The sequence below is a fragment of the Meles meles genome, chromosome 3 (assembly GCF_922984935.1).
Source record: "Meles meles chromosome 3, mMelMel3.1 paternal haplotype, whole genome shotgun sequence".
Taxonomy (NCBI): domain Eukaryota; kingdom Metazoa; phylum Chordata; class Mammalia; order Carnivora; family Mustelidae; genus Meles; species Meles meles.
In genome coordinates, this window is record NC_060068.1 from 184,228,558 (window position 1) to 184,250,607 (window position 22,050).

General features: G+C 52.4%; 1 protein-coding gene and 1 long non-coding RNA gene across 4 annotated transcripts in view; one reads left to right on the forward strand and one right to left on the reverse strand.

Moving 5' to 3' along the window:
* Positions 1-19,904, reverse strand: part of PLEKHG4B (pleckstrin homology and RhoGEF domain containing G4B) — a 79,721-nt gene extending 59,817 nt beyond the window's left edge. For 2 of the 3 annotated variants that reach the window (XM_046000704.1, XM_046000705.1), the window contains exons 1-2: positions 19,515-19,823; positions 2,422-2,619 (exon numbers count right to left, since the gene is read on the reverse strand). In XM_046000704.1, the coding sequence (XP_045856660.1) occupies positions 2,422-2,619; positions 19,515-19,553 (237 nt within the window). In that variant the 5' untranslated portion in view covers positions 19,554-19,823. Of the gene's footprint in view, positions 1-2,421; positions 2,620-19,514; positions 19,824-19,875 lie in introns of those variants that run through there. The other variant, XM_046000703.1, reaches the window with a different exon arrangement.
* LOC123938919 lies at positions 18,923-20,464 on the forward strand. The gene is made up of 3 exons (XR_006817788.1): positions 18,923-19,276; positions 20,003-20,192; positions 20,326-20,464. It is a non-coding gene; the product is annotated as an uncharacterized LOC123938919 (long non-coding RNA).
* Positions 20,465-22,050: the final 1,586 nt, after the last annotated feature.

Consider the following 22,050-nt stretch of genomic DNA (forward strand, 5'->3'; position numbering starts at 1 on the left):
ACACAGATCGTTCCTTCCTGGAGGACTGTGTGAGCAGCACCCACACGGCTGACCCACGGGTGGCCTCCGTACTCACCACACGGGAGCATCCTGTGACCAGACACAAGCGCTTCCGGTGCTTCCTTTGACACACAGTGAGCCTCATGTCCGCTGCACCTGATGACTCTTTTTAGAACACGTAGTATGTGGCGCAGGACTTTGGAAATGGTTAGGATTAAGTTCCATGAATTATCTTCTCAGTTCATTTACTCCAACACCAGAAAGTCTCACGGGCGCCACGAAGCAGTGCTCGTCTGCAGGCCGCGGGTACCGACCCTGCTCGTGTGGGGAGCACCGCGCGATGCGGCAGCCGCTGACCTGCACACCCCAGCGCCCAGCTCAGGATCCGCTTCCCAGCAGCTCACTGCACTATACCTACCGCTCGGCTGGCAGTAGTTTTAAGACTGCCTCGAAAACAACCAACAAAAAAGATATCCCAAGACGTTTTTCCTCCAAACGGATCTATGGCTTTAAGCAATCTTAGTCAAAACTCCCAAGATGTTTTGCATCTGATTCTCATCTGATGATTCTTGCATCTGATGATTTGCAACTGATTCTCAATTTTATATAGATATGCAAAGAAATTAGAAAAACTAAACAATTTTGAAAAGGAAGAACAAAGTTTTTGGCCTTGGAGGCCTTACAGCGGCTGATTCAGTAATCAAAACCATGGTACTGGAGGAAAGAGAGGAAAGGTCAGTGGGACAGAACAGAGTCTAGAACAGATTCACATTTGTATTGACAGTTCATGTTCAACAAAGTTGTCTGCGTGTCAGTGGAGAAAAGATGGCTCTTTCACCAAATGGCGTTGAAGCAGGCGGACAGACATAGGCAAAAACAAATTTGATGCTTTCCTCACACCATATACAAAAAGTAACTCTAAATGGATTTTAGGCCTAAAAGTATGGTCCTTAGACAGGACACAGAAAACAAAATAAAAAAACAGAGAACTTCATCAAAATTAAACACTTTGACTCTTCCTAAAACAATACTAAGGAAATTAAAATGTAAGCCACAGATTGGGAGAAAATATTGGCAAACTATAATATACGATAAAGAACTTGTATCCAAAATATGTAGAGAACTCTGAGAACTCAATGAGAAGACATTGCAGAAATCTGTCAGTGAGGACCCTCCTCAAATTTCATGCCATGTACCTTACTTGCCTTACCTTACCCCAGTCCTGGCCCTCACAGACAAAAATCTCCTTTTGTAACCTTATATATTTGGAATTATCTGATTGGATATTAAAAAAAAAATAAATCAAGTTATTTTAATGAAGAAAAAAAATAAAATGACAATCCAGTGTTTAAGATGGATGAAAGATCACAACTGACGTGTCACAAGGAGGGTGTGGGAAAGGCGAAGAAGTCCAGGAAAAGATACGTCACATCTGCAGCTATGACAGAGTTGCAAACCGTACCACGACGTCACATGGGACACTGCTGCCCATGTGACAGGGCGGACAGAAGTGAAGAGGCTGACAATAGCAGGTTGGGGTGAAGGTACCACACACCCGAAGCTCTGCACAGCCCCTGATGGGAGTGCACGATGGTGCGGCCACGTGGAAAAAAGAGTTTCGAAGTGGCCCAGCAATCACACTTTTCGCTATTTTCCCCGGAAGACAAGCTCACACAGATTCCTGTGCGCAAAGGCTTATGGCAATTTTATACATAATATTCTAAAACTAAAAGCCACCTAAATGTCTATCCATGAATGAGTGAACAAATTCTGGTACAGTCTGTACAATGGGATACCATTCAGGAGAACAAAACCCAGAAACAAACGAAGCACCTAAGAAATGTGTTAGGCTGGGGTAAGGACTCCGGAGACAGGTCACCGGAGGAACCAGAACGGACACTTGCGGACAGAGTGGGCTGTACTGCCGGGGGGCCCGAAGTCCTGTTTGAGGAACACAGAGCCTTACTTCACTCATCATTTGGGACTAAGAAAAAAGGAGCCAGACGCCAGAGGAAAAGAGTTGAGCCAGTACCCTTACGGACCTCAAAACTGGAGTGGACTGGGAAGAGCTCTCCATTTATGGAATTAAACTCTAAGAAAAGTAGCTGAGGTTAACTTCACAACTTTCTTCAGAAAGAAAACAACGTATCCTCACTTGAATTATTTCTGCTTTGATTACCGGTTTAATTTCCTGTTCTCATCTGCCTCCATCACTGATGTCCTTCCCTGTGCTCAGCTTCAGCGTTTTCCGGGTACCAAGCAACAGGTTGCCTGTCTCTTCCCTACAGTTAAGGGCAGGAAGGTGTCACCTGCGGGGGACGGTCTCACAGGTCTCCTTCTGTAGGGAAAACCATCACACAGACTCTGTCCCCTGAAAGGAAGGTCCCACGCAGGTTCCGGCCCCTGCAGGGCTGTACTCACACAGGCTTCCTGCTGCAGGTGCTGTAGGGCCCTCTTGGCGGGGATGAGGAAGTCAGTGAGGCAGCGCAGCCCATCCCCACCGTGGAGTCTCTCCGCCACGCTGAACAGCTGCCAGAGAACCGTGGCTGCCGTGGCCTCAAATGGTGGGTAGAGGGCAGACAGTGTGTTCTGGATGTACGTGTCAAGGGATTCCAGATCCTGAAATGCAAGAGAGGATCAGGTACTTTAAGACATTGATTCAGACGGGTTGCAGAGGACGCTTCCCCCAGGCTGCCAATGGACGCCTCCACTTTCCGGGCTCTGTCTTCTGTCTGGATACTTGAGCAGCCTTTGTGGGACAGGAAGGTACCAGCAAACCCACAGCATAGTGGGGGTTCCTCCTGGAGCAAGCTCCTGGTCCTTCCCGCACCGCCCCCAGGCCCGGGAGGGGACCGAAACCACACTGTGTCGGCGGGGCTGCTGCCGTCACGGGAGGCACAATCGAGTTCCACCCCATCAAGTTCTGAAACGTGCACCTGAAATGCTATGTTTTAGGGTTATCTGTGAGCATGTGGCATTTCTCAGGGGCACTCCTGGGTCTGCAGGGAATGGGGGAGGCCGTCATGTCAAGGACAGAGCTGGTCCACATGTAACTCAATAAGAAAACTTCATCCACAGCAAAGACACTTTGACTGTATTGATAAGTTTTTAAAAATTTAAACAAAAGCCATTAGGGCAGCCTTTATCAAAACCACAATTGTACCCATTTGGTCATTCTGAAAACAGTATCCTTTTTTTTTTTTTTTTTTAAAGATTTATTTATTTATTTATTTGACAGCGAGATCACAAGCAGACAGAGAGGCAGGCAGAGAGAGAGAGAGAGGGAAGCAGGCTCGCCGCGGAGCAGAGAGCCCGATGCGGGACTCGATCCCAGGACCCCGAGATCATGACCCGAGCCGAAGGCAGCGGCTTAACCCACTGAGCCACCCAGGTGCCCTGAAAACAGTATCCTTGGTGCCTGATTTGCTCTTCATGTTTTGATGTAACAAGGTTTTATGTAAAGACAGAATATGCTTTTAGTATAAAAGATGTTTAATGCTATGGATAGATGTAACATTTCCTGAGGAAATACCACAGGCTTCACTTGTTTACGGGAAAAAAACCAAAAAAACACAAGGCTACAGTAACAGTTAAAAGTCAAAGAGGTTAAAATTGTGAAATCGATTTTTAAAGGGACAACGGTTACATCCGAGACTCCTGAACAGCTCAGGGTACAGAAAATTTTCTAAAGAGACTGAAACTAGGACAGCGGATCCCCTGGGGCGGGGGGGGGGGGGGGGGGGGGGGCTGCGGTGAGCCTCCCCGGGCGCTCCCGCCGCTGTCGGTGTGGTGAGGCATTGGTCAGACCCCGCTCTGGAGCGCCCGCGCCCACGAGGGCTTCCGCACGTCTGTCTGCTCCCTCCGCACGCTGGGCCTCCCCAGCAGACAGAGCCGCTCCCTCATCAGGAACGATCTAACACCGATTTCGTCTGGAACATGCCACGGTGCTCCGACGTCTAAACACCCAAACGCCGCCCGAGCCACCAGTGAACCTCCGGCCCGGAGAACGGTGGTCTTGAGCCAGGGGAGGGTCTGGAGCAAACACTTCGCTGTGGCACAGGGGGCCGCAGACCTGAAAGGGCCTGTCTTCAGAGGAAGCGAAGGGCAAACTGCGGATCCCCCGGGGAGAGACGCCCTCCTGCTGCGCAGAGCCCCAGTCCGGACGGACCCCTCCTCCGGACCCACCGAGGGCCCTGATTCTCACGTCCAGCCTGGCCAGCGGCCTCCCAGCAGGTCTCCTGGCCTCCACCTCACCCGTTCGTCTTCTGAAAACTGCCCGGTGAGGTCACGGGGGTCTTCCCTGGCCCCTTCTCTGCCCTCCGATTCCTACCGTGACTGACTGAGGCTCCGACGCTTGGCCAGGCGCGCCTGCCCCGGCTCCTTCCCCTGGGCTGCCCGGGAGCTGTCCGCGCAGGGGCCGCCTCCCAGCTCGGGAAAGTGAGGACGCCTTGGGCGAGCCGGAGGGACGTGTTCTCTAGCCTCTTCCACAGTGCTGTTCCCTTAGGCACCGCCGGCACAGCCCCTCCTGCCTGTCCCCTGCTTCTCCGGCACTTTGCCACCGGGCACCAGAGCAGATCCCTCACTCGGGGCCGCTGGCGCACGGGCTCCCCAGGCACTCCGCACGCGGCGCCGCGCTCGCACTTGGGAGGAGGGTCCGGCGAGCAGGCACACGGTGCCAGGGCTGGGCACAGCTCGGAGGGCCACCCCAGGCTCGGCACGGCGGCAGATGCATGGTACGGGCCAACCGCTGCCACTCGCACAACCCTAACAATTCGGTCTTTTCAAGAGACGCGGATTGCAAGGGAGGAGGCGCATGTATACGATTCTGAGAGCGGAGAGGCAGACTTAGCCCCTTCCGACAAAATCAAGTTACCTGAATACATTCAACGCCGCTTAAGACAAGAGAGACGAATGCAGTGTATTTGAGAAAGGTTTGCCCAAGACACGCTTGAAAAGAGCACATTATCTTGGTATCTGAAAGGGTAAAGTTCGATCATCTTGAACGTTTACTCTGTGTAACATTTTCTTCCCTGATGTTTCCTGGGATGAATGTGTACGTGTTACAGCTTGTGCGTGTGAAGGAAAAGGTGTGCGCAGAGCAGGGTGTGTGTGTGAGGGAAAGTGTGCATGTGAGGGGAAAGAGTGTGTGAGAGAGAAAGTGTGTGTGAGAGAGCAAGTGTGTGTGTGAGGGAAAGTGTGCATGTGAGGGAAAGAGTGTGTGAGAGAGCAAGTGTGTGTGAGAGAGAAAGAGTGTGTGTGAGGGAAAGTGTGCATGTGAGGGAAAGAGTGTGTGAGAGAGCAAGCGTGTGTGAGAGAGAAAGAGTGCGTGTGAGGGAAAGTGTGTGTGAGAGAGCAAGCGTGTGTGAGAGAGAAAGTGTGTGTGTGAGGAAAAGTGTGCATGTGAGGGGAAAGAGTGTGAGAGAGAGCAAGTGTGTGTGAGAGAGCAAGTGTGTGTGAGAGAGAAAGAGTGTGTGTGAGGGAAAGTGTGCATGTGAGGGAAAGAGTGTGTGAGAGAGAAAGCGTGTGTGAGAGAGCAAGCGTGCGTGTGAGGGAAAGTGTGCATGTGAGGGAAAGAGTGTGTGAGAGAGCAAGCGTGTGTGAGAGAGAAAGAGTGTGTGTGAGGGAAAGTGTGCATGTGAAGGGAAAGAGTGTATGAGAGAGAAAGTGTGTGTGAGAGAGCAAGCGTGTGTGAGAGAGAAAGTGTATGTGTGTGAGGGAAAGTGTGCGTGTGAGGGAAAGAGTGTGTGAGAAAGTGTGTGTGAGAGAGCAAGCATGTGTGAGAGGGAAAGTGTGCATGTGAGAGAAAGAGTGCATGTGAGGGAAAGAATGTGTGAGAGAGAAAGCGTGTGTGTGAGGGAAAGTGTGTGTGTGAGGGAAAGTGTGCATGAGAAAGTGTGTGAGAGAGCAAGTGTGTGTGAGAGGGAAAGTGTGCATGTGAGGGAAAGGGTGTGTGAGAGAGAAAGTGCGTGTCAGGGAGAGCATGTGCCAGGGAAAGTATGTGTGTGACACAAGGTGTGTGTGAGGGAAAGTGTCATGGGAAGAACCGTATGTAGGTGAGGGAAAGAGGATGTTGAATGCCAGTGTGTGAAGGCATCCGGAGGTGTGTGCTGGGGGCAGGTTGGTGGTGAGCCAAGAGAAGTACTTTGAACTTCAAACAGTTCCTTGGCCTCTGGTTGCGCAGGAAGAGAAGGGAGTGGCCGCAGGGTGAGCGAGAGGGTCCGTGTGGCACCTCCGGCCCGCTCTGCCGGGCCTGCTCTCTGGAAGGTGTGACGCACACCCTCAGGACGCGCGGAGACGGGAGGGAAGAGAGCAGACAAAGGCAGACGTCATCACTTTGTCAACGGTTAAGGCCTGAATTCTTCTCCTCATGCGATTCAGGGCTCTCATCTCAACCAAAGGCGCTCATGCACGGATTGGGCTGACGCCAGAACCGGAACCCTCGCCTGTCTGCTGGGCCTTGACTCTTCCCGTGGCTTGGAACGCGGTTCCCTGCAGACGTACCTCAGCAGACGGGGGACGCGGTCCCGTGCAGAGCACTAGTTCCCGCGCCGCTGAGCTGAGTCAGCGTGTCGCCCCTCGGCCAACTGCAAGACTGCGTCTGCATTTAGCAACGGGAAATTCTTACATCCGGAGAAGTGTTTTAGGGCTCTTCTCTTCCGTGAAGGATTTACTTTCCCAATTAACTGTAGTAAACCTCTACCGAAAGACGGGTGAATCTCATAGTCCAGAGCCTTGTCTCTCACAACGCCTGTACCGTCCGCGAGTAATCGTGTTCCTCGTGGCACCCACAGGAGCCGACCCGGCCTCAGCGCGGGCCCTACCTGCAGCCCGCCGGGCCTCATGCACGCTGTGGATGAGCAGACAGAGGCTAGGGGTCCACAGGCCCTTCTGTGCCCATCCTGTGGGGGGCCAGCCTCAGGGACAAAGACAACCAAATGCATGTTTCTAAAACACGTGTCAGCTGGAAACGGCCTGCTTCTCCCTCCCAGGGCACAGGTGACATGTTGCACGTCAGAGCAAAGGTGACTTCTAGTGTCAAGGAAGGAGAGCAGCTGATGCCGACCAGGAAACAGCAGGGGCCCCGTCCTGGGCCCAGCAGACTGGAGGCACTGGGCCACAGGAGGCCTGGCGAAGACCGAGCATCAGTGCTCACTCACATTTTCCCTCAAGTACAACATCCCCGAAGGTGACGGGAGGCAGAGCCACAGAACGGCTGCTGGCAGGGTGGCAGGGTGGGCCTGGGGACCGGATCCTTCCACCCGCCCGGAAGGTGTGCAAGGGCTTACTGCACGTCCCACCCTGCTTCCCTGGGAGGGGCACCCACGGTGAGACCCTGCGAGATGGCGAGATCCCCCAGCAGGCCGTGCACAGACGGGACTCCGAGACCCTCGCCCCAGCCTCGCTGCACAGCCGTGAGCTGATGGCTGACCCCCTCATGTTCCAGCAGGGACAGAGACTGCAGGAACATCGACGGCTTCAGCACAGCCGCGCCAAAGACAGCCTCCCTGCAATTACTCCCAATGACCCAAGGGGCCCACGGCACAATCCTGTGGGTGACCCCCTCCATCTGGGCCCCTGCACCCTGGGGACAGGGGGGTCATGTGCCGGAGGGCGAGACTGCAGAGTCCTGGGATGAGGCCTCAGTTGGGGTAGAAGACTGAGCAGCTGTGGTAAGACAGCACCGTCCTCTGAGCCCACCCCTGGCCAGGCCAGGGGCTTCTCTGGGACCCAGTCACGCCATCTCATTCTGAAGACTGACGGGTCACTGATGTCATTGCAAAGAGGACAAGGGCTCGGGCACCACCTGGGAGGCAAAGCTCCGGTAGGTGGGCGGGGGCTGTGGTCCTCAAGACCCTCATCTTGTCTGGGACCTCCTCTCATCCTGCAGCCCCAGGACCAGCTTCAGCGATGCCCCAGACGCGGCGGCCGGGGCGGGACCCCACAGAGGAGGGGACGCAGGGGTGCCCCCCACCCAGAATGTCAGGGTGGCCTTCTACTCACCACTGTGCCCTTTGCCATATTTTATAAACGAAAGTCAGGATGCACAACGGGCAGCGGGCACCCAGTGTGGGACACCGGCGCTGTTCATGCAGAGGCCAAACTGAGGCCCCGGGACAGGAAGGGCGCCCACGTCAGGCCTGTCCCTGTCCCACTTTCCATCAATAGCTACTTTCTCAGCCTTGTGGGGCTGGGTGTGAAACCCACACTCCCCAGGAGGTTTGCTCTCAGCAGCGACCTGGTTACAGCCACTCAGTCCCTGTTAGCCGGGGCCTCCTTCCTGCAGGTGCCGAAGGCCATCCCCCGTTCCAGAAAGCCTAAGCCTCTGCTGAGCCGTGGTGCCCGCCGGCCTACGTCCAGCCCGTCTCAGCCGGTCTGCGCATACCTCAGTATGGGCAGCATCTCCAGCTGACCTCTGCCTGGCCCCAGGGTGACCCTGGCCAGCCCTTGTGGGCCGTTTCTGGGCCCAGGTGGCTACTTCCGCCCCCGGGGGGCCGGGGCTTCTCTCCTGGACCAGCACTCTCCAGGCTCCGAGCCCCGGGCCATTGCAGCTCACCTCACACCTTCCTCACACCTTCCACAGACACTCCTCGGCCTTCCTGTCCCGAGTGAGCCTTCTTTCAGCTCAGATCTGCTCACTCGGCACGTCGCTGCCCTCTGTTCTGTGTCTCCAGCACTGGGGTCTGCCTCTGGCCAGTGCGCCATGTGGTCCGCCCGAGTCACTCATGGACTCGAGTTACACCATGAAACGTGTGCGGGATTTTCAGAAGAGAGAGGCGGGAAAACATCGGGGCTCTAAAACTGTGCCTCATTTACGGGGAAAGGTCCCCGTGAGGAACACCTGTTCTCCACGATGCTGGGCAGAGAAGACACCAGCCTGCTTCCCAGTCGGGTAGCACCCTTCTGTGGGCTGCTGTTCACGGGGTCCTGGCCTCACTGAGGGGCAGGGCACATCCCCATCCGTTGGCCACGTTGCTGCCTGCCATGTGCCCCTGAGGCCACGACAGCCGCAGTGGTGGTGACTGTGGGCAGAGCGGTGGTGACGGAGATGACCCCGCACGGTCTACGCTACGTGTGCATGCGTGACCCCTGTGACTGGCACAAGCCCCCAAGCCCGTGCGCTCACGTCACCAGCTGTTCTGTCCAGTCTGTGGGGGTCTGAGCTTGGAACTGGCCTAGAGCTGATGGGGTTTTACCTTCTGGTGACTCTCTCTCTACCAGACACACTCAGATCTTCCACTGGGTGTTCCTGGGAAAAGCTGCCTCTTCAGCCTCAAAGCACCGAGAGGGAACATCCTGGATTTCACCTGGCGGTGTGGGGGCATCCTGGTGTCACCCCAGCTCCTCTGTCCCTCCTGGTCTCTACGCAGTACCAGGCGTCCACAAACCGTGACCCCAGTGGTTGGAGAAAAACACAGAAGGGGAGCCCTAGGTCAGACACGTGGGATTACATGAAACTCACGTTTCAGTGCTGGGCCACAGCCACCCCGATCTCTGGGTTGCCTGTGGCAGCTTTGATGCCCCAAAGGCAGAGCTGAGTATTGACTGAGACCGGACGGTCCTTCAAAGCCTCTAGGCCTACTGTCTGCTGACCCCTCCCTCGAGGAAGGAAGCCCTGCAAAGCAGCCAAGGGGTGTGAGGATGGGCCGAGGGCAGCCCCCTTCCCTGCGTGCTGTCCCCGAGACGCACAGACCCCGGCTCTGGCACAGTGAAGGCTCCGCTGACACCACCACTTTCGGATTCAACACTCGGGGTCCAGCTAACTGCCCGCGGTTTTGTGCAGGAACAGCATTTGTTTTGGGGCCCGCAGTCAAGGCCTGTGACGAGGGTGGCCCCCAGCGTCTCTGTGTCGGGGGGTTGGGGAGAGGTTATGAATGTCTCCTCATGGTTAAGTGCTTGGAACATGTCTAAAAGCAATCATTTCTAGTTCTTGTTATACTTTTCTGCATTTAAGAGCCTAACACACAACCAGGGAACCCCCTAACTTGAGCTGTGCAAGTCTGGGAAGGCATTTCGTGTCAGCCTCCGTTAGGTGCCGGTGGGGGTGCGCGGGAGCCTGAGGCGCGGGGCCTTGAGGTTTGCAGGAGCTCGGGCTGGGAAGGCTCTGGAGAGACACTGATGAGGCTGTGCTGGGGTGCAGGAAGGCAGTTTGCTTAAGCACAATTTAAGGAATTTTAGGGGAAAATGCAAACTCTGTGTACATGATAAGAACAACAGAAGAGTCATTCTAGCGAGAGAGCTGCGACAAATATGCCTGGGGTGCCCAGTCGTGCTTGTCACGGTCTCCCGCCTCCGAAAGTCCCGGCTGAGCTGGTCCTCAAAGCACACTGGCCCCAGGCACAGGCAGGCTAGCGTGTGCAGCTCTACACGATGGGAGCAGGTCCCCGTGGTTTCCAGCGTAGGCCCAAGCGAGTGGCCGAGAAAGGAGCGGTAGACGAGACACCGTTGGATCGTGGGTCTGCGGAGGAGGCTGGAGCCCACGGCACACTCAGACGGGCCCGGCAGGCGGCTTACCGACTCCTGGGAGTTCAGATGAAGGGAGCCCTTGGAGCACAAAGCACAAATGCAGAAAGAGGGAAGGAGGTGCTGGCGTGCACTGGGAACCCACTGACAAGCGCCATGACACCCCGTGGTAAAGGCCCAGCTCAGTGCACAGGCGCCTGGACCAGGCAAAGCCCTAAAAAGTGGGCTGGCGCTCCGTGGGCCCCGCTGGGCTCCACAGGGCAGTGGCTCATGGTGTCAGCATGCCCACACAGTCTGGCTCGAAAGTCCTCCCAGTGGGAATCAGAGCACCCTGTCTGTGAGTATCCTCCATTCACAGCGGAGACCTACCCCTGTTGTCTAAAATACGGTTTCCAGGAGGCAATGATGCCCACGTTTGGCTGGTGATCCTATCCAGGGCTCCCCAGACAATGGAGTTTTCACCTGTGGTCCTGACATTACCTCTCTTTTCTCCCTTAAAGTGTTCCAATTGGACAATATGATAGGGCCAGCCGGTGGTGCTGATGAATCGACCCCTTGTTTCTGTGGTCTCCCCCCTCCTCGTCTGTGCTCCTTCTCCTTCGAAGCTGCGCACAGAGGCACCCACTGTCCTTCCACACCAAGCACCAAAGAGCACTCACTGAGAACCTGCTGTGTTCTAGGCACTGCGACGGGTAAAAAGATTGGTGTCCTGGCTGCCAGCCCGGCACAGGCTGTAAGACAAGAAAGCCGTAATGCTGAGGGGGATGACACTGCAGGAGGGGAAGACTCTTGGGTGCTTAAGTGTACAGCCAGCAAGGACAGTGGGATGGACACTGACAGGCGGGCTCTAGCGTCGGCACCAGGGGAACACCGTACGTGGGTTAACCTCACACAGACCTTCTACTGACTTCTCTGGCCTGCTGCATTCTGAAGTTGTAAAAATTAGCTTTAAATTTCTGATTTCCTACTAATTTGTATTTTTGCCTTTGATACAAACTGTTTTCTTTCATTTCAAAACTTACATTCTTAAAATGTATTCTTACACAGTATAAGGACGTTTAAAAGCAGAGTTATAGGGCGCCTGGATGGCTCAGTGGATTAAGCCTCTGCCTTTGGCTCAGGTCATGGTCCCAGGGTCCTGGGATCGAGCCCCACGTTGGGCTCTCTGCTCGGCAGGGAGTCTGCTTCTCCTCCTCTCTCTCTGCCTGCCTCTCTGCCTACTTGTGATTTCTGTCAAATAAATAAATAAAATCTTAAAAAAAAAAAAGCAGAGTTATAAAACTCATTCTAAAACCTCAAAAAAATCCTAGGAAACCAAATCTCACGGCAGTACTCAAAGGGTTATTCACCCTGACCAAGCGGAATTCATTGCAGGAATGCAGGGGTGGTTCAACAATTAATCATTATACAACATCACATAATAAAACAAAGGAAAAGGCCCATGATTATCTCAAATGATACAGAAAAAACACTCGACAACACGCTTTCATGATCAAAACATCCAGGGAATCGAGAGGACCTTTCTCAACATGATCAAAGGCACTTATAAAAATCCACATCTAAACTCATACGCAATGATGAAAGACTAAAAACTTTTCCCTTAAGATCAAAATCAAGGCAAGGATACCCCCTTCCCCACTGCTATATGACACTGTCCTGGAAAATCTAGCCAGAGCAGGTAGGCAAGAAAAAGAAATTAAAGGAATGCAAATTAGGAATAAAGAAGTAAAATGATCTCTATTTATCAATGAAAAAGCTACCTAGAGCTAATAAATGGGTTTAGCAAAGTTGCAGGGTACAAGAGCAACAGATAAAAATCAGTTGCGTTTCTGTATCTTAGCAATGAGCAATCCCAAAAGGAAACGAATAGTAACATAATTAAAAATAACATAATAGCACTCAAAAGAAATAAAGTACCTCGGATACATTGTTTTCCTTTTATTACTATTTTTCTTCATGATGTGTGTTCTTCAGTCCCTCCTCCCTACTCCCCTCATCTCTGCACCCACCTCCCCTCTGGTAACCAACACTTTGTTCTCTCCAGTTGAGTGTCTTCATTTGCTCTTTTTTTCCTTTGCTCATGTTTTCCACACGAGTGAGATCACCTGGTTTTGGTCCTTCTCTGACTGACTTATTTCACTTAGCGTTATTCTCTCTAGCTCCCTCCATGTCATTGCTAATGGCAGGATTGCGTTCTTTTCTACGGCCGAATACTATTCCGTACATATACCACTTCTTTAGCCATTCCTCAGCTGATGGACACGTGGGCTGCTCCCACAGTTTGGCGACTGTAAATGATGGGGCAACAAACACTGGGGTGCATGTATCCTTTTGAATCAACATTTTCATTTTGGGGAAGTAAATACCAAATACTGCAATTACTGGATTGTAGGGTAGCTCTATTTTTATTTCATTTTTAAAATTTTTTAAAAAGATTTAATTTGTTTTTTCAACAGAGAGAGACACGGCGAGAGAGGGAATACAAGCAGGGGTGTGGAAGAGGGAGAAGCAGGGTTCCCGCCCAGCAGACAGTTTGATGCGGGCCTCCATCCCAGGACCCTGGGATCATGACCTGAGCCGAAGGCAGATGCTTAATGACTGAGCCACCCAGGTGCCCCAGGTTAGCTCTGGTTTTGATTTTTTGAGGAACATCCATACGGTTTTCCACAGTGGCTGCACCAGTTTGCATTCCCACCAATAGTGCAAGAGGGTTCCTCTTTCTCTGCATCCTCGCCAACACTTGTTGTTTCTTGTGTTGTTGATTTTAGCCGTTCTGACTGGTGTGAGGTGGGATCTCACTGCGGTTTTGATCTGCATTTCCCTGATGCCGAGTGATACTGAGCATCTTTTCATGTGTCTGTTGGCCATCTGGATATCTTCTTCAGAGAAATATCTCTTCATGTCTCCAGCCCACTGTCATCAGAGTACTTGTATTTTATTTGTTTGTTTGTTTTGTTTTGTTTTTGGGTGTTGAGCTTTATAAGTTCTTTCTATATTTTATAAGTTCTTTCTATATTTTTTATATATTTATAAGTTCTTTCTATATTAGTATATTTTGATACTAATCCTTTATTGGATATAACATTTGCAAGTATCTTCTTCCATTCAGTTGCTTGCCTTTCAGTTTTGCTATTTCCTTCTCTGTGCAGAAACTTCTTATTTTGAGGTAATTCCAATAGTTTATTTTTGGTTTTGTTTCCCTTGCCTCAGGAGACAGATCTAGAATAATGTTGCTAAGGCCAGCGTCAGAGACATTACTGCCCGCGCTCTCTTCTAGGACTTCTATGGTTTCAGGTCTCACATGTAGACTTTAATCCATTTTGAGTTTCTGTTTGTGTGTGGTGACAGAAGGTGTCCTGTTGATTCTTCTGCACGCTGCCATCTGGTTCTCCCAATGCCAGTTGTTGAAGAAACTGTCTTTTTTCCATTGTGTATTCATTCCTCCTTCGTGAAGATTAGTTGACCATATAATTGTGGGCTTATCTCTGGGTTTTCTGTGCCATTCCACTGACCTATGTGTCTGTTTTTATGCCAGTACTATTCAGCTTTAATTATTACAGCTTTGTAATATAGCTTGAAATCCAGAATTGTGATATCTCCAGATTTGATTTTCTTTTTTCAACTTTGCCTTGGCTATTCAGGGTCTTTGTGGGTCCATACAAATTTAGGGCTGTTTGTTCTAGTTCTGTGAAAAATGCTGTTCATATTTTGATAGGGATTGCATTCAATCTGTAGATTGTTTTAGTACAGACATCGCACAGTATTTGTTTTTCTGATCCATGAGCATAGGACGTCTTTCCATTTTTTTCTGTTGTCTTCAATTCCTTTCATCCGTGTTTTATAGTTTTATAGTTTTCAGAGTACAGGTCTTTTACCTCTTTGGTTAACTTTATTACTTGGTATTTTATTCATTTTGGTGCAACTGTAAATGGAATTGATTTCTTAGTTTCGCTTTTTGCCGCTTCAGTATTAGTGTATAGAAATGCAACAGATTTCTGTACCTTGCTTTCGTGTCCTGTGACTTTACTGAATTCATTTAGCAGTTATAGTCATTTTTTGGTGGAGTCTTTAGAGTTTCTATATACAATATCAAGTGAGCAAATAATGAGAGTTTTTCATATTCCTTACCAGTTTGGAAGCCTTTTATTTCTTTATATTCTCTGACTGCTGTGGCTAAGACTTCCAGTACTACGTTGAATAAAAGTGGTTGAGTGTTAGGATACATTTAACCAAGGGAGTGAAAGACTTGAACACTGAAAACTACAAAACAGTGCTGGGAGAAATTAAGGACACGTAAAGAAATGGAAAAACATCTCAGGTTTACAGATTGGAAGACCTAATATTAAAAAAAAAATGTCAATACTATTCTAAAACCATCTACAAATTCAGTGCAATCTCTCCCAAAATTACAATAGCCTTCCCCTCCTCACCCCTGAAATGGAAAAGACTATCCTTATATGAAATTGCCGTGGGCCCTGAACAGCCGAAGCAATCCGGAACAAGAACACAGTCAGAGGGCTCAAACCCCCTGATTTCAAAACCCACAACAAAGCTACAGTAATCAAAACAGTGCGATTCTGGTAGAAAGACAGACATACAGACCAACAGAAAAGGACGGAAGATCTGGAAATAAACCTATACAACTACAACCAATTGGCTTCCAACCTAGGTTCCAAGACTAGTCAATAAGGAAAAAATGATTTCTTCAACAAACGGTGTTGGAAAAAGTGGATATCCCCATACAAAAAAATAAAGTTTGCTCCCTATCTCACACCATACACAAAAATTAACTACAATGGATCAATGAGCGAAAGCACTAAAATAATAAAACTCCTAGTAGAAAACATAAAGTTAAATCTTCATGAGCTTGCAGATGGCAGTGATTTCTTAGATATGAGCTTCAATATGAGCATGAGCAACAGAAGAAAAAAATATATGTTTGACTTCATTAAAAATAAAAATTTTGTGCATCAAAGGACACTATAAAAAAGTAAAAGGACAACCAACAGATGGAACAAAATACTTGCAAATCATATATCTAATATCCAGAATATATAAAGAACTCTTAAAAACAGTTCAATGAGGGGTGCCTGGGTGGCTCAGTGGGTTAAGCCTCTGCCTTCGGCTCAGGTCATGATCTCAGGGTCCTGGGATCGAGCCCCGCATCGGGCTCTCTGCTCAGTGGGGAGCCTGCTTCTTCCTCTCTCTCTCTGCCTGCCTCTCTGCCTACTTGTGATCTCTGTCTGTCAAATAAATAAATAAATAAATCTTTAAAAAGAAATAAAAGAAAATCCACAATTCTACTGTTAAAACAGTACGTATTATAATTGTAATTCCTCTTCCCGGTGATGTCTTTGAGTGCCAAGTGAAGATAACTTTATCGGATGTTTTTCCTTAAATGATTAGAAAAAAAAAAACAACTAAAACTCAATCCTTTTTATCTCTTACTTGTAGGAAAATCTTTCTTCCTGTCATTGAATCACAGAATGATAGCTAACATTTATTGAGCACTTACTATGTACCAGAAACTTTTTTTTTTTTGAAGACTTTATTTACTTGAGAGAGAGCAAGCGTAGGAGTGAGGAATGGGGGTGTGGGGGAGGGGCAGAGGCAGAGGGAGAAGCAGACTCCCTGTCCAGCAGAGAGCCCGATGCGGGGCTCAATCCCAGGACCCTGAGATCATGACCTGAGCCGAAGGCAGACGCTTCAGTGACTGAGCCACCCAGGCGCCCATACTAGACACTGTTTTAAGAACATTATAATACCATTATCATCCCCACCCCAAAGATGGCACGGTGGAGGGGCTCGTCGGCCTCCCCAACCGCTGAGCCCTCAGCCACGGTGCCACACTGCCCTATGTCTCATCCCAGCAAGAGAAAGAGCCGAAGGGATCCCAGAGTCATTCTATGCCCTCCACTCCGCAGGCAAAGTGCGCGGCCTGGGTCAGAGCTGTCCACCAGACCATGATTCCGCCACTTGACAGTAAAGGGACGGACCTTCCTTCGGCCTGTCCTTTCCATTCATTGACCATGAATTCAGGCGTCTCTTCTCTTCTGCTCTGTGCACCCCCACCCCCACCTGGAGCACACACAGAGCACATCCACCACCTCACACGGGGTCTTATCAAACTTCCCTCTACAGCCGGACCTGCTTGGACGGTTTCACTTAGACAAACAAGGTTTCCCAGACTCAGCTGTAATCCAGCTGCTCCCTTCTGAGGATGTCGTTTTTATTCTTGAAAGTCACAGGCGGTGATGTTAGCTTGGGTCAGGCGGGAAGCAGTACACAGGCATCCCACAGGGCACGCACTACGTCTGTGAGGCCCACAGAAGGTTGGGGCTGGGCAGGGGAATAAAAGTGGGCTTTAGAAGAGGAGGAGGGTGACCAGCACGTGACAAGTACTTGTCGAGCACCTACTTTGTGCGATGCAGTATGATAAGCACCAGAGCACCAGGGAGAAAAAGCAAAGCCCTTACTGTCTGGGGAGACAGTCCACAAAAACCAGGCACAAGACGAGGTCAGCACAGACTCACGGAAGCCCTCCGAAGGCGAGGCCAAGCAGGAAAGGGGCTCGGGGTAGGGTGTGTGTGTGTGTGTGTGTGTGGCTGTGGAGCGGTTACAGACAGATGACCGGGGGAGCTTTCTGAGGGCGATGTCTACCAGGGTTGGGGGTCTCTGGGCCTGAGAGCCGCAGATGGGTGATATTTCTTTGGGGGAAGTGCACATACTTGCTACTTTGCTGACCTGAACAACTTAAAATTAATTCATGTCCCAAACTGCTGTAGGTATTAAATTTTAATCCCTGTCTCAGGTGTTAGAAATGTCACATAAGAGAAATCTGCCATAAAGTATCTTTTGCAGAATCTGATTTTCTCCATGCGGGGGAAAATGCTGCAAGGCCAGACAGTCTCTGAAAGCTGAGGACTTGGGCCCAGGCTTGAACTGGGGCGCCGAGAAACACCTGGAGAAGCACCCCAGTTCTCGGGACAGAAAAAGACTTCGATTTGGAATGATGGGAATCATCTCTCAAGAAGCAACGACACTTTGTCTTTAACGTGAACCCGCTGGTGCTCTGAGCTGGGTGGGCCGTCATTTCCCCAGCCTAACCCTGGTGAGGAAGTCAGAGAGGCGGAACCACAAACCCGAAGGGCGGCAGCTGCAGAGGGTGGGTGTGGGTGCACATCGGATCCCCAGGACCCCAGGCCTGTTTTCCAGGCGCCAGGTTGGCCTCTTCCCCGCTGCAGGGCTGATGGCAATGGCAGGATGCCTTCTGCTCCCAGGACCGCAGGTTCTCAAGATACACTAGGGTGCACATGTGTAGGACAGGGCTTGCCCCGTTCAGCCCACCTGTCTGTCCCCCTCCATCCCCCCAGCCTCCTTCTCTTCATTTCCCACCCCCTCGGAAGTGTGCTGCGCTCTGAAGTTGGACCAACCCTCTCCCTGGCTCACTCTTCTCTGCTGGTTGATCAGTGAGCGCACCTGTTGAGTGGTGGGCCCTCACAGGGCTGGAGGGACAGAGGAGGGGAAGAAGCCCAGAGCCCACGGGGCAGGAGGACACATCCTGAACAGGGGCCCACTGCTTCAGGGCACAAGTGTGTGGAGAGGAAACCACTGCTTCAGGGCTGCCCCTTGGCTGCACAATGGGTAGCGAGCAGCTTTTCAGGTCAAACAGAGAGAGGGCACATAAGCTCTGTTTGGAAGGAGGGAGATGGTGGTGTGTGAACTGGGCCTGAGTTATTCTCACCAAAAATGCTGAGATCTGGGATTTGGGGTTTCCTGTGTTTGGTTGGACGATACAACCAGTGAACACACATCTCAGAGAGCCTCAGGGCAAATTCAGGGCCGGCTTTATTTCCTTAGTCTGGCATTTGGGGGGCTGCTTCACAAGGAATACAGTACTCCTGGGAGACCACCCAAGGATGCTGCAGACACAGAGGCCCACGTTCCACAGAGACCATTTCAGACCAGGCCCGCCTGATGGGGATACAACGGGGAGGCCTGTCCTGCTTGTCACAGGTCAGCAGGGACCCAGGCCCACGGGCCCACTGGGAAGCTCAGGGCTGTCCTCTCCAGGCCCACCTGGACTGCCCACTTGTCCCCCAAAGCACAGTGAGATCAAAATGGTGCTGCCTCAGAATCAGGAGTGGGTTTGCTACCCCGGCGTCGGACGCGCAGCACAGCCAATGCAGACACGACTCTGCCAGGCACGGAAACCCGGTGCTGCTGTTCAACATCTCAGAACCCGAGTGTACTTTCACTGAGCGCAAAGACTGACACGTTCAGATGCTCCTCACTCAAAACCCTGCGAATCTGAAGCAGGTTCAGGGAAACGGGAAGCCGACCTCAGGAGGGCCCCTCGGAAATCTCTCCTGACCCGCCAAGCCCCGCCTCCTCTGAGCAGCCCCAGCCCCGCCGAAAGGTCCGCCAGTGCCCGGCGCAGACTCCTGAACTACTCATCATGCAGAGTTGCAGCTACATTTAACTTAATTTCTTAATGATATGTTTTCATTTTTAATGAGAAAGTGCCAGCTACACTCGTTAGGAAAAAGCGCCGTGTGGAATCATCACGGCCAACCGTCTGCAACCGGCCTCCCGCGGAGAGCGCATTCCGCAGCCGAGACACAGGCCGCGTCTGGCCCCGGGTCTGGCCCCTGTTCCGCTCCGGGAAGGGCGGTCTCGCTTCCCCGGGCGACGCTCCGGGTTGAAACCCTCCGATTCCAACGTAGAAGTCGATCTTTGTGGAGAACCGCGAGTACAAGCTCTTTGTCTTGGGAGCGCCCGGGGTGACGGGGCTCGTCCTCCCGCTTCCCAGCTAGTGAGTAACCGGAGAACCCGCGCAGCCTCCGCCAGCGCTCGAGTCCCGCACTGCCCGCCTCCCTCCCGACCCCGGCAACGCAAACCGGTCCGGAAACCGCATCTTCTCGGGAGGACTCGCCAGCTGGAGGCAGAGTTTGCTAAACGGTCTCTAAGCGCCCGGAAAGCCCAAGCTCCCTCCCGCCGCGCCCCGGCCGGCCCTCCGGTGCCCCTCCCGGTCCCCACCCGCCGGACCCTACCTCGGTGCCGGAGACCTTGTCGGCCGCGCTGCGAGCCATGGTGGTGCCGCCTTTGTCCGACCTTGGAGGAAAACGTTCCCATAAAGGCCACTGTCCCGCGCGCCCCGCTCCCGGCGCCCGCCCGCCCCGCCCGCCCCTAGGCGCGAGCGGGACCCGCAGGCGGCCCGGGACCCTCCCCCGCGGGGCGGACCTCCTGCCCGGGAAAAGGCCCCTCCTCCGCGGAGCGCTCCTCCCCCCGCACAGCGCTCCCCGCGGGGCTGACCCCCTCCCCCCGCAGAGCGCTCCCGGCGGGGCTGACCCCCTCCCCTGGGCTGGGGGCGGGGGATCTGGGAAGACTGCGGGGAGGGGGCGCCGCTCTCACCTCCCGCAGGCGCACCCAGCGCGCAGGTGCCCTCACCTGGGCGGTCAGCGGGGCTGGGGCGCAGGGCTCCTCCCTCCGAGGCGAGGCCGGGTGGTGGCGGGGCGTTTGCTTTTACTTTTGTTCTCAGGAAGCCTGGGGACCCGGGATTGTATTCTCAGACCAGTGGCTGGGGCGCTGCGTCGGATTTCCGCCAGTGTAGACCCACCAGACCCCGATTTCTGCTCCGGAAGACCATCAGCCCCTGGTTCCCCCCAGTGTGAACAGACTGGTACCTGGTTTACACTGGCGTAGACGGACTCGCTTTCTCTTCCGTCCAAGTGAGTGCATTGGCTGACGGGGTGCAGGAGAGTCTCCTTGGTGGGGGGCGGGGGGCCTCACAGAAGGGCCCGCTGATCTCTCACCCTGCACGGTGTCTTGACTAGAAACATGGGCACTGTTCATCCCACCCAGTGCAGGACAAACGGGCTCACGTAGGGACGAACTTCAGTTGTACAGAGGAATAAGCCGCGCTGGAAGCGGAAGGCTCCTGGCCGCAGGTCACAGAAGGAATCAAGCTGAGGCACGGAGGAGTTGCCTCCTTCACCCATCACGCTGGCTTGTTTGAATTCTTCTGATTGTCCCCTGCCTCTCTCATCAGCTCAGCTTCTTGGAACCTCCAGGCCTGTCTCAGTGCTTGGGGACCTGGGTGTCCTTCAGTCCCCAAAGCCCCCACCATCCCTGCCTCATCCTCCTCTCACCTCCTCTCCCTGTGGGAGTCCTACCCATGATGCTCCAGGAAAGGAGCCATTCTTTATAAACCTGTGAGGTCCCAAAGCACCTGCCAGGACAGAACTTGGGAAAGTTGGCACACCTCCAGAGGAGACGACTTTGTCCCTGAGGTCAGCTTCTCCAGGGTCCAGGAGCTGACAGGGGAGGCCAACAGTTCCCCTGATGGCTGGTCAGGGTGCAGCCCTGGAATGTCACTCTTACTGGAGATTTGGGGGTCTACAGGTGAAGCCCACTTGCCACATCCTTTGTGCAGAGGGAAAGCAGAGCCTGCACAGGGACAGCCGAAGTTTTTAAGAATCTGGGTCCTTCTTTGTTGTGTATCCACAGAGTTAGAAGTGTTTTCTAAGAAGTTTTCCCCAAAATTTGGACTACTGAAATGGCTTGATTTACTCCAGAAGTACTTTTGATTCCCCGACTTTGGGCCAGTGGGTCAGACCCCTGGGGGTCTGACGTTCCAATGGAGGGAGACAAATAAACCAAGGAACAGAGAATAAAGCAGAGTAAAGCAGGGGGTTCTGACAGAGAAGACTATGCAGGGACCAGAAGAGAGCGTGGAGCCATCTGCTTGCTACTTCATGTGTGCAAAGGCCCGCCCTGGGGTGGGAATGGTTCTGGTGTGTTTGAGGAAGGCTTTGTACCTGGTAACATGGTGACAATGTTGGCCTGTCAGACAATGGCCTGATGCAGAGCAATCAGGATTGAAAATGCAGCAGGGATAAGTAGGTCATGGCAATGAAATTTGTTTTATTCTGAGTGTCGTGAGAAAGCACTGTGGAGAGAGTTTGGGAAGGAAGTGACATTATCTGATTTACATTCCAAACATGTCCCCCTAGCTGCAGTGTGGAGCCCACAGCTGGTCTAGGCAGGGAGACCCACCAGGAAGCAACTGCCACAGTCTCAGTGAGAATGATGGGCTGGGTGGAGGTGGGAGGGACAGAGGGGAGGAGAAGCAGCCCCAGGAAAGTCAGAGAGACTGGAGAGAAGCAGCTGACAGCGGGATCCCTGGAGAAGCAGGGAAAGCATAGCTGAGCGGGAGAGTGGCCTGTGCCAGCCCCCAGTAGCATACTCCCTGTAGGTCGAAGCTGGAGACCACAAAACCACGTGTCTCAGATCCCGTGGGTCAGAGCAGACATGCCTGGTTTTGGTAACACTTGCACCACGTGAAATGTGGAAGGAACCGCAGGAAGTAGTGACTCTTCTAGCAGACTGGCAATGAAGAGGTTTGGTTCATTTGGGACAGTTTGGGTCTCATCCCTGGCAGCTGTGGTTCTGGGTGGAAGGAAACAGGGCTGTGGGGAGGTTGCCTAAAACAGTCCTCCAGTATGGTTGAGTGTTTCTCCAACATTTCTGGATTTTCCTGTTTACCTGACCCTCGCACGGACGCTATAATCTCCCTAATATCTTATA